The sequence below is a fragment of the Phoca vitulina genome, unplaced genomic scaffold, assembly GCF_004348235.1.
Source record: "Phoca vitulina isolate PV1807 unplaced genomic scaffold, GSC_HSeal_1.0 scaffold21, whole genome shotgun sequence".
Taxonomy (NCBI): Eukaryota; Metazoa; Chordata; class Mammalia; order Carnivora; family Phocidae; genus Phoca; species Phoca vitulina.
The window spans coordinates 14,724,334-14,735,843 of NW_022589724.1; the positions used below are offsets into that span (position 1 = coordinate 14,724,334).

Sequence of the window (11,510 nt, forward strand, 5' to 3'; positions counted from 1 at the left end):
AAATAGAACTTAAGAGACCAAATGTGTTAATAAGAGCATGCATTAAATCCAATTTTCTTTTTATTTATAATTTTTTTAAAAGATTTTATTTATTCATTTGACAGAGACACAGCGAGAGAGGGAACACAAGCAGGGGGAGTGGGAGAGGGAGAAGCAGGCTTCCCGCGGAGCAGGGAGCCCGATGCGGGGCTCGATCCCAGGCCCCTGGGATCATGACCTGAGCCGAAGGCAGAAGCTTAACGACTGAGCCACCCAAGCGCCCCTTAAATCTAATTTTTTAAATTCTTTTTTTTAATCTTTAAATTTTTTTTCATTACAGTAAAATATACATAATAGAAAATTTGCCACCATAACCATTTCTAAATGTATGAATCAGGGGCCTTAAGTACATTTGCATTGTTGTGCGACCATCAGCATGAAACATCTCCAGAACCTTTTCATCTTCCCAAACTGAAACTCCATACCCACGAAACACGAACTTCCCCCTTTTCCTCTTCCCCCAGCCCCTGAAAAGCACATTTTCTGTCTCTCTGAATTTACTACTATCTGCTTCAGATAAGTAGACTCATATATACACTATTTGTCTTTCTTGTGATAAATCTGCTTTTTAAAAGCAAACTCTTAGTCTGGTAGGAGTACTTGTCTCAAGAAATCCAGCAGGTGCCTGCTATGAATTGAAGGATCCTGCCATCATGGGAATGATCCCCTCACCCCACCCCCATTTACTAATGATTAACTTCAAGTACGTTACCTTGACCCTGTGCGCTTTATAGCCTCGCGGTCATTTGGAGCTGGAAACAGTGCGTGTGAGATTGGTTGGTATAAATAAGTGGTCAGCCAAAAAAATGGCTTTTTTGTGGTTATTCTTACTGCCTCTGAGCAGTTAGGTCACCCACCTTGGAGGTGGGGAAGCTGAGGCTGCAGGCACCCCATGGGGTGAGTAGCAGAGCTGGGCGTCCAGACCAGTCCAGGCGTCTCCGAGGAGCCCCAGGTGAGGACCTGGCAGGGTTCTTCCCAGTGAGCATCACTGCTGGTCCAGGGCTGTGAGGACCACTTGGCTTTCCCGTCGTGCATGAGATGCTTCTCGGTGGCCCTCACTCTGCTCCCCTGCCTCTTCCAGGAAATGGCCCAGCACCTGCTGGCGGTATTTGGTGGCTACTACATCCGGCTCCTGGTGACCTCGCAGCTCCCCCAGGCAGTGGGGACACGGCACACAGACTCTGCAAGGTTTCCCTGCCCCTGCCAGCTCATAGAAGCCCATATCCTGGGCACTGGGTGCTGCCCCTTCCTGGCCAGGTGACCTAGGGAGGAAGGCACCCAGCTTCCTGCAAGGCTGAAGGTGAGACATCGGGAAGGCTTGGTGCCCCAGCTGGCTGCACGTGAGCCCCCAGGTGAGGAGAGAAGCATCTAGGAGCACGCTGAAGAGTGTCAGTCATGTCAGCAGCAGGGGTGGAATCGTGCTCACTCCAGGACTCTGCACAGAAATGCCTGTTGACGTCCCATGCTGACCTCTGGCCTTTTCAGAAGCTGCTGGTAGCCAAGCTGGTCCCACTCCAGACTACTCTGTGCTGCCTAGAACCAGGGGCACGGACGGAGGGCCACTCTCCCATGCCTTTCATTGTTTGGAGAGCCCAGGAAATGTGAAGAGGACCCTACTGGGCCAACCATGTGTCCAAAGCTTGGTCTCCGATGATGCTCCCATCCTCAGCTACTTCATGTCAGATGGGGAAACTGAGCCTTGGAGAGGACTCTGCTCTCTGTAGCATTACCTTGGCCCTCTAGAATTCCTAATCTGAAGGAAAGAAGTCAGTTCTCAGAATGTTCCCCACTTTTAAGTTTCTCCTGCCCTTTATTTTATGAAAAACAATGGCCCCATGTTGTTTGCTAGGACACACACTTCCAGGGGACAGAAGAAAGAAACCAACAGCATGTAACTGATGATGGAACTCTTTGGAAAAGATCGATTCTGATTTGTGGATGTCTTTTGTTTAACGGCATGCATGCTTGTGGTTGTGGTTTTCTCCTTCAGGCCTAGACCCACAGTCCTGTATTTTCTGACACTAACACTGTCCTGGAATGAAGCATAATCTGTCACTCATGGCGTTCCATGAGGAGCTCGGGGGCTTCCAGGTTCTCTGCTCCTGAGCAAGTTTGAAGACCAATTATTCCATAGGCCCAAATCCAAAAGACCTGCTCTGGCACGCGAAGGCTCCCCAACCTCCAGGACCCAGCCCTCATCTGTAGTTTTGGCTTCATCTCCCACAGAACTTCTTGCTAAGTTAAAACTTTTTCCTGGACTAACATACCTATTCCGTTGTGTCCGTTGAACTCCTGTGCATGCTTCAAAGCCCAGCTTTACTTACCCTCCTTCAGGAAGCCTTTCAACATAGAACATGCCCTGCTTCGCTGCCTCCTCTAAATTCTTAATGTAGCTGCTGCCTTTGTTGAGGTTTTATGTTATTCTGCTTTCCTATGCACATGTGTATTTTTCGAGCTAGACTAAGCTGAAGGACGAAGATCTCACCTTACAATTTTTGTGCATGGCCTGGACCTGCTAAGGAAAAAAAATCCAGTGGATTGAGTGCTTTGTCATCTCCATAGTAACATTTGCAGATTGTGCTCTCTACTCAGTTGAATGATGAAGTTGGCACAGACCTGGGTTCTGGTCCTGACTGACATTTCTGGCTGTGCAACTTTCAGCCAGTCCTCAGTTTACTCATCGTTATATAAAAGGATATATAGTGGACAGGCTGGATGATTCTTAATTGCCCTTCCAAAGCCAGAGTTCTGGCTTTTTCTGTTCCAGTCTAGCCCTTGGCCTGTTACGTTTTTATCTACATGTAGAAGGTCCTCTAGCCTTGCATGACCGAGGTGTCCCAGACCTGATCGGCCTTTGGACAGAACACGGGCCTAGCGAGCAGGAGACCTGGATTCTCATGCCAGGTGAGAAGCTTCCTAGAAGCATGACCGTTGGCTACGTCACTTACCCTGTCCGAGGGCCGGTTTACTCCTTTATAAATGGATCTGGTGAACATGAAAGGTAATTGTGTGGGTGACTTGCTGTGTAAGAGACCAGTCTGACCGTTTTCTTTCTCTGAGCCAGAGAAGAGAAATTGTGGACATAGACCCACCCTCGGAAATGGCCATTGTAGACATTTCTCTTTAGAGATTTCTCTGAGGGCAGCTATGCTCAGTAAGAGTAACTCGTGGAGGCAGTCACTGTCCTTCTCACCTGCCGCAGAGAATATGCGGGCTGGGGACAGGATCTGTAGAAGCCCGTCTTTATCATCCACCCATAAAACCCTGGTAAGTCTCGTAAGAGAATAAAAATGTGTCTGTTAAATGACAGAACAGCTGTTCTTCCATTTCAAAGCTGACTTACAGACCCTCCTGGAGGGATTCTTTCCTGCTTTTTCCTCTCCAAGTTTCTGGTGGTCTCACCTGGTGGGTGGAACACTCAGGTGTGCCCCCAGGTACTTCCTTTGCATCTGCCCCTTGGTTTTCTCATTTAGAAAATCCTGTGATCTCTGCCTTGCCTGCCTCCCAGGGTTGTGTGAGGATCAGAATCCATCAATGGACACGTTCTGCTTCAAGGCTGTGTGCCGAGGACAGGCACGGAGGTGGTGTCTTGATGGGCGAGCGGAGGGTGTGGCTCAGAGCTTGGCTTCTAGATTGACTCAGATCCAGGTTCTGCTCCTTGGAGCAGCGTCCTTCCTATCCTTGGGTGTCCCTCCTCATGTGTGGAATGAGGATAAGAGTACCTCCTTGGCAGGTATTGTGAAGATTAAATGTAAAGTACTTGCAACTTTGAGTTGCAAGCTTGAGTAAGAGCACAATAAATTGTTGCTATATATATATATATATATTTTTTTTTTAATCTCTCACTATGTCTTATATACCGTAGGTGCCCAGGATATATATTTATTGACGTAGTAGGTCTTTAACAGTTAATGTTTATTCAGTCTGCATAAGACCTCAGTTACTCCAGCACCGTGGGATGTGTTTATGTGAATAAAGCTTCTAGTCCAATCTCTCTGAAATTCAGTACCGGCAGGTAGCAGCAAGCTGGTGACTTTGGGCCACATGCTCACCCTCTCTATTCCTCCTATACCTCCATTTCTTCACCCATAAGGGAGGGTGTGAGGATAGGGGGATTAACTGAGGTGTTGCATGGGAAGTACAAGGTCTGGGCCATAGTATGGTCCAAAGTCAGGGCTCCATCAGTGACCGCATTTCTGTGCCGCTGCTGCATGCTGTTTGCTCCCCGTGTCTGTTGGTGCCGGTTCAGACCTGCGTTCCTCAAATCTGCATCCTTACCCATTTCAGGTTGTTTGTGCTATCAGTCACTGAGGGAGGAAAATCTCCAAGTACGACTGTAGATTTTCTGTTTTACCTTTTACTTCTTCTTCTTCTTCTTCTTTTTTTTTTTTTTTTAATTTATTTGACAGAGAGAGACACAGCGAAAGAGGGAACACAAGCAGGGGGAGTGGGAGAGGGAGAAGCAGGCTTCCCGCTGAGCAGGGAGCCCGATGTGGGGCTCGACCCAGGACCCTGGGATCACAAGAGCCGAAGGCAGATGCTTAATGACTGAGCCACCCAGGTGCCCCTTGCCTTTTACTTACGACACATTTTTTTTTTACATCGTTTTAAAAAATTGAGATGTAATTCACATAGCATAAAACTCACTGTTTTAAAGATTTATTTATTTTTTCCAGAAGAGAGAGGGAGCATGCGCACACACATGAGTGAGGGGCAGAGGGAAAAAATCCCAAGCAGACTCCATGCTGAGCCTGTTGGGGCGATTTCACGACCGTGAGGTCATGATCTGAGCCCAAACCAAGAGTCTGATGCTTAAGTGACTGAGCCACCCAGGCGCCCCCCAAAACGCACCGTTTTAAAGTATACAGTTCAGTGGTTTTCAGTATATTCACAGGATTGCATGACCATGACAACTATTTTATTCTAGAACATTTTCATCACCTTCCCCGTGCCTCCCCCGCCAAAACCCCATACGCATTAGCAGTCACTCCCCATCCCCCCACCCCCCCACCCCCCAGCCGTGACAACTGCTGATCTGCTTTCTATCTCTGGATTTTCCCCTTCTGGATATTTCCTATAAATGGAACATACAGTATATGTCCTTTTATGTCAAGCTTTTCTAGTAGTAACAAAATATTTTCAAGATTCCTCCATGTTATAGCATGTATCATTATTCCTTATGATTAATTTTTAATTCCTTATTATTCCTGAATGATATTCCATTACATGGATATATCCCATTTTGTTTATCCTTCTTCAGCTGGGTTGTTTCTACTTTTTGGCTTCTGTGAATAATGCTGCTGAGAACAATTACGTATAAGTTTTTGTGTGAACATATCTCTTAGTTCACTTTTTTTTAAAAGATTTTATTTATTTATTTGAGAGAGAGAATGAGAGAGAGAGAGAGCACGAGAGGGGGGAGGGTCAGAGGGAGAAGCAGACTCCCTGCCGAGCAGGGAGCCCGATGTGGGACTCGATCCCGGGACTCCAGGATCATGACCTGAGGTGAAGGCAGTTGCTTAACCAACTGAGCCACCCAGGCGCCCTCTTAGTTCACTGCTGACAAGTTTTGCTCTGCTGTCATACACGTGCAGACAAATTTAGGGTTGTTAAAACTTCCCAGTGGCTTGGCCCTTTCATCTTTATGAAATGTCCCTCCTTATCTCTATTAGATTATTTTTTTTTTAAAGATTTTATTTATTTATTCATGAGAGACAGAGAGAGAGAGAGAGAGGCAGAGGGAGAAGCAGGCTCCCAAGGAGCAGGGAGCCCGATGCGGGACTCGATCCCAGGACCCTGAGATCATGACCTGAGCCGAAGGTAGACGCTTAACCATCTGAGCCACCCAGGCGCCCTCTCTATTAGATTATTGCCTTAAAATCTACTCTGTCTGACCCATTAGCTTTCTTTGGATTAGGGATTACACAGTATATATTTGCTCATCTTTTACTTTCAATTTATCTGTGTTTCTATATTTAAGGAACCCTTCCTGTGGACGTGTGGGATTAAAAAGAATTCTCTGCTTTTTTTTTTTTTTAAGATTTTATTTATTTGAGAGAGAGAGAGCACAAGTGGGTGAGGAATAGAGAAGCAGAGGAGGGGGAAGAGCAGACTCCTCACCGAGCAGGGAGCTCGATGGGGGGCTCCATCCCAGGACCCTGGGATCATGACCAGAGCTGAAGGCAGATGCCCAACCAACTGAGCCACCCAGGCGCCCCTCAGTTCTCTGTCTTAAATCACAACAGACATTATTATATAACCAGCACTCATTTAGATTTATCCCCATGTTTACTTTTTATTACTCTTTATCTGTTACCTTTTTCTTACTTTTTGTTTCTTCCTGCATTTCCACACATTTATCCATGATTATTCTCCTTTTCCTGGAACTACCTTTGGAATTTTTCTTCAGTCCAGGAGAGCATGCAGTACACTTAGAACTACCTTTGGCATTTTCCTTCCCATACAGACCCTCAGGTGACAGATGGAGTTTTTGTTGCTGAAAAGCCTCTGTTTTGTCTCGAATTTTGAAAGATATTTTTGGTGCGTCAAGAATTCTAGGGCACTACAGCTATTTTCTTTAAAAATTTGGAAGATGTCAAAAAAACCCCATGACCACACCAACTTTGGAAGATATAAAAAAAAACCCCACGACCACACCAACTTTGGAAGATGTCCTTGGCTTGCTTTGTTTGCATTTGCAAAGTCAGCTCTCCGTCTGTTGCTGTTCTGATCTGCTGGGGGCTTCGGCAGGTGTGGTGTATGCATCCAGGTGTGTCTTCCTTTAGCTTCTGCTTGGGCTCCCCGACGCATCCGGGATCCCTGACATGGCTTCTTCCATCGTAGCTTCTCCCCTGTTCTCTCTCATCTCCCTCTGAGGCTCTCATGCCATGTGTTGAACAGCTTTTCTCTGCATCTCGACGGCTCTTTGCACTTCCCATGCTTTTGGTTCTTCACGATTCAGTCTGAATGTTTTCTACTGGTCCGTTCTGCTTCATTCCTCCTGCCTTCCTTTGTGTTACAATAGGTGGTTAATCCTTTCGATTGAGTTCTTCATTTCAGCTCGCCTGGGATCCAGTCCTAAAATGTTTAATTGACTTTTTAATACAGGTTACAGTGTTCAGATGAAATTACCCGTCTCGTCGCCTGTTTTCTTCAATGTGTTAAAATGCATGTTTGCTGACTCCAGTTTCTGGTTCTTCTGTGAGATGCGTTTCTTTTGCTTTTCGGTCAGTTGGTCTTTCTTATCTTCTGGTATTCTTGGTATCTTTTGATTGAATGCTAGACTCCTTTTAAAAAGTGAACAATTGAAGAGATATACAAGACTCTGGATATTCCTTTAGAGTGGATTTACTTTTGCTTCTGAGAAAAGTAGGGTTGGGATAGATTTGATTCTAGGTTCCAGTCCTAGTAAGGCCTGGTCTATTTCTGGATAGCCCTGACTTCCCCTTAAGGTACTTTAACTGAAAACCTGTTTTTGTTTTGTTTTGTTTTGTTTTTATTTGTTTGTTTGTTTTTGAAACTTGTTTAAAACCAGGACTCCTCCTCTAGGGTGAATTCCTCCTTCAGGGTGAGCCCTCAACTTCTAATTTTTGTTACCCCAAGCTGTGAGTGCTGAAAGTTCCTCCCAGTTTTTCAGCCTCTTAGACCCTGCTTAGGAATTGGCAGGTGCCTCCAGGAGGTCAGGAGACCTCAATGTGCATTTCAGCCCTTTGCACTTCCTTTCTCTCCAGGATGTTGGTCCAACTCCTCACTGCCCTGGGAGCTCTCTGATGCATTCAAACAGATTTAAGAAAACCCAAAAAACGCAACAACAAAAAAACCCTAAACTACAGCTTTTTGAACTGCTCTCAGTGGGAGGATTGGTCTGATACAAACTAGTCTGCCATAGTCAGAGGTCAGATCCAGCTGTGGCTTCTGTTACTATTTTTACTGTTACTGTTTGAAAATCCTTCAAAGAAAGAGATCACCCTGAGGCCAAGAACCCTCTGACAAGTTCATAAGATGTGAGCCTCTTCTCATCCCTCTGCGGAGAGGCTTCTAAATGATCAGAGCAGGAAGTGACATTTCAGGAGCACCTGCTGCAGGCCACCGTTCCAGCACGTCAGAAACACGGGGGCTCTCTGGGGAAGGAAGGTGGGCCCTTGGCATGGCAGGTGGGGAGGAATGCATAGGATGAGAAGAAGCTGGGTCAGAGGGTGGGTCCTGGGCGTGCAGTGTGACAGCTGGTAGGAGAGAAGGACGGAGAACAAAGGGGCCCCAGGGGAGCATACTTTCTCTCCACCTGACCGATGCTCCTGGGGTGTCTTCCCTTGCGTAGAAGAGGCGCTTGAGCCTACTGAACTGATAAGGCACACGCAATTAGCAGGCCCTCTTGCTTCCTTCCAACCATTGTTCTTTTATCCTTTCCAGCTAAGTATTTCCAACCTCCTTCCAGTGGTGGCCCCCTAGACATCCCATAGGCCTCCTGCAGCTTGACCTAGCGCAAGGTGAAATGATCTTCTGTGTGTTGTCAACCTGGCCTCAAGCCCACCTCCCTTCTCAGTTCTCTGTGTGGCAGAAGTCAAGAACCTCCTTTCCCAGAACCTTCTTCTCTGTATGGTTCTGAGTTAGGAACTGGCCAGCTTTGCCTGAGAAATCTACTGTATCGGGGCTCTCCTCTCCGTCCCGGGACTGCTGTCATGGCTGACTGCCCCGGCCGCCTCCTGAGGTGTTTGTGTCAGTCGGGGTCCCATCAGATGGCAAAAACTACACGGTCATTCGAATATGGGAAGTTTGATAGAAAGAATGATTAAGTGTAACAGGGAAGTTGAATAATGGATTCGTAAGTAAGAAGTAAAGAGACGCCAAAGAATATAGAAGAGCGCATGGAAGGAACAGCTATCACCCCTCGGGTGGAGAGAGAGCCCCCAAGGAAGTTCCCTCCACACCCCATCCCCAGGTGAAATCTGGACCTTGTTAGGGAAGGACATAGCTGTGGCTTCCTGGATGCAGAGAAATCTCTGAGCTGCTGTGTTGATAGAATGTTCTAGAAATCTGCACTTGAAGGTGCCAGGGAAAGCTATCACAGAGAGATGGAGGTACTTCCCAGTTTGTTGGTGGGCACTGGGAGAAGTTGTTTGCTGCTAAGTACTACTAACCACCATGCAGGATCTGGGTGCTGGAACGTTGTCTCCACTGCAGGAACCTGATGTTGGAGAAGCTTCTGCACAGCAGGAACTGGGTGCTTGGGAAGCCGTGTGCACTGCCAAAACCAGATGATTGGAGGAACTGGGTGGACTGCAGGAGCCTGCTAAGATGAGCGCACCGGAACCAGGAGGGAAAGCCCTTCTTCCTCCAGTGTCTCCAGCGCCTCCTACTGGCAAAGCTTAACATTGCACCAGTTGCCAAAGGAAAAAGATTTCAAGGGCCCAGCTCCCTGTTTGAAGTGCAGGCAATGAACAGTCCATTTGGGAGCCAAGAGCAATAACTGGATGTCACTCTCCCGTCATTGTGAAGGGCAGCATAACTGGTTGGTTAAGAGCGTCAACTCCGGAATCAGGCTTCCTGGGTTCAAGGTTCAGCTCTGCCACTGCTTTTAGTGTAACCTTCAGAGCCTTCTATAAGCTGTGTCTCGGTTTCCTGTTCTGTAAAACCAGTGTCCTAATCACACTAACCTTGTTGGGTTTTATGCTAGGTGAGTGGATATTTATAAAGCACTTAGAAGAATCAGCGACATACCAGAATTTACACGTCCTTTAAATTGCAGCCAGGATGGGCTTTGCATTGTAGGTGTGAGTTTTAGTCGACAGTGCTACGGCGTAAGACATCATTTTTCTTTCTTTCTCTCTTTTCTGAGGTGGGAGCCGGCACAGGGAGAGCTGGTAGGAGAAGCTGTCTTAACAACTCTCCGTGTCATATTGCAAAAATCAGAAATAGGGCTATGTCATTTTGTTGCCTGAAACTCATCTGTGGTGCCCCCATCACCTTCAGGGGAGGGTCCAACCTCCTTCCCAGGATCTGGAGCTTTTAACGATCCTCCGCCCCGCTCACCTCCCACCACCCCCTGGCTCAAGTTTTCACTTTAGTCACTCCAAACATGGAAGTTTGCTACCTTCACGTTGTGCCTCTGTCTTCCAACTTCGTTGATTTCGCTCCCCCTTCGGGAATACCACACCCCTCCTGTTTGCCTGGCGAGTTCCCTTTCAACACCCAGAAAACTCAAGCAACTGTCCCTTCCAGGAAGCCTTCCCCAAATCCCCATGTTGGTTGCCACATGCTTCCCATTCTTTTGCTCCCCCCAAATTGTCCTATTATGTTGAGGTGATAGGCTCCCATGCCTGGTTCACTGGCTAAAGGTGGAGCCACGTGGGGTCTCCGGCGTATGACTCAGGTTTGCACGCGCTTTGTTTCGCAAGCACCGGTGGTGTGTTGCGTTACCCTAGGGCTGCTGGTCCGTTGCAGAGTTGTGCGCAACCCGCCCCGCTGTTCACGATGGCCCTGAGCCCCAAATGGAGTCTCCCAGCAGATGAGAATTGTGCCCTCCAGCTCTAGATGTTTATTATAGCACCCACTTAGAGCCACCCGTTACACTCACTGGCCTCTCTGAAGCACTTCCTCGTTAGGCTGGCTAGGAGTGGCTGAGAGTGTTTGAGAATGATTAAAACCACATTTCTTTACAAGAGACGCCAGGTTCTAATTGCTCCACATTCAGAGGAATCTCAGAAGCAGGGCCGGGGAAGGGAAAGGAGGAGGGACACGGTCCTGTGATGCAACCAGAGACTTTAATTGGATGCAGCCCCTCCCGCAGTGGCTGGTGTGACTTGCTGGTGGCACAGGGGTGGCTCAGACGTCTTCTCCTCCAGGGGAGTTTCTGAATCCATCTTCATAGCCTCCTGCTCACCGCCCCCTTCCTCCCGGAGGAGCTGCTTGGGCAGCCACACAGCATGGGCGCTGCCGACTAGAACGCTCAGGGCCTCCCAAGAGTGCATCCTTTCGGTATCCAGTTGTTGGCGGGGTGGTGTGCGTATCTCTTTTGGAAACCATTCTTGCGAGAATCTGTGTTCAGATCTGAAAGAGTGAAGGAAAATGTTGATCCTCGGTAAAGGCTTTGAATTACACATGGATAAACAGTCTTAGTCACAGCCCACGTGGGGACTGCTCATGTTCTTGATGGCTTTAAAAAAAAAGGTCTGCTCGCTTAAGCTAGAAACACCCCAAACTGGGTTAAGCAAGCGAGACTTTGTAGTTTACTAGTTACATCAGCATAGCTTCGCTGGTCCTGACCAGAACACACAGTTAGCGCCTGCTGAGTGCCTTCTCCATGTGGGGCCATGTTCTAGGTACATCTGTAGGTTGCCTCATCTCATCCTCCCAACAACCTGAAAGGTAGGTAACGTACTATCATCATCCCCAGTTTGTAAAGAAGGATGCTGAAGCTCAGAGAGAGAGGTTCGGTGACATGCTCAAGTTCAGGAAGGGGCTGAGGCAGAATT

At 47.6% G+C, this 11,510-nt stretch overlaps 1 protein-coding gene across 2 annotated transcripts in view; it reads left to right on the forward strand.

Moving 5' to 3' along the window:
* TMEM268 (transmembrane protein 268) overlaps nt 1–9,308 on the forward strand; it is a 29,580-nt gene extending 20,272 nt beyond the window's left edge. Inside the window, exons 9-10 of one of the 2 annotated variants that reach the window (XR_004301153.1) lie at nt 1,121–3,306; nt 7,770–9,308. Coding sequence is in view for 1 of the 2 variants with exons in the window: in XM_032418892.1 (XP_032274783.1) it covers nt 1,121–1,300 (180 nt within the window). In the remaining variant the exon portion in view is untranslated. Of the gene's footprint in view, nt 1–1,120; nt 4,448–7,769 lie in introns of those variants that run through there. The other variant, XM_032418892.1, reaches the window with a different exon arrangement.
* The last annotated feature ends 2,202 nt before the right edge of the window (nt 9,309–11,510 follow it).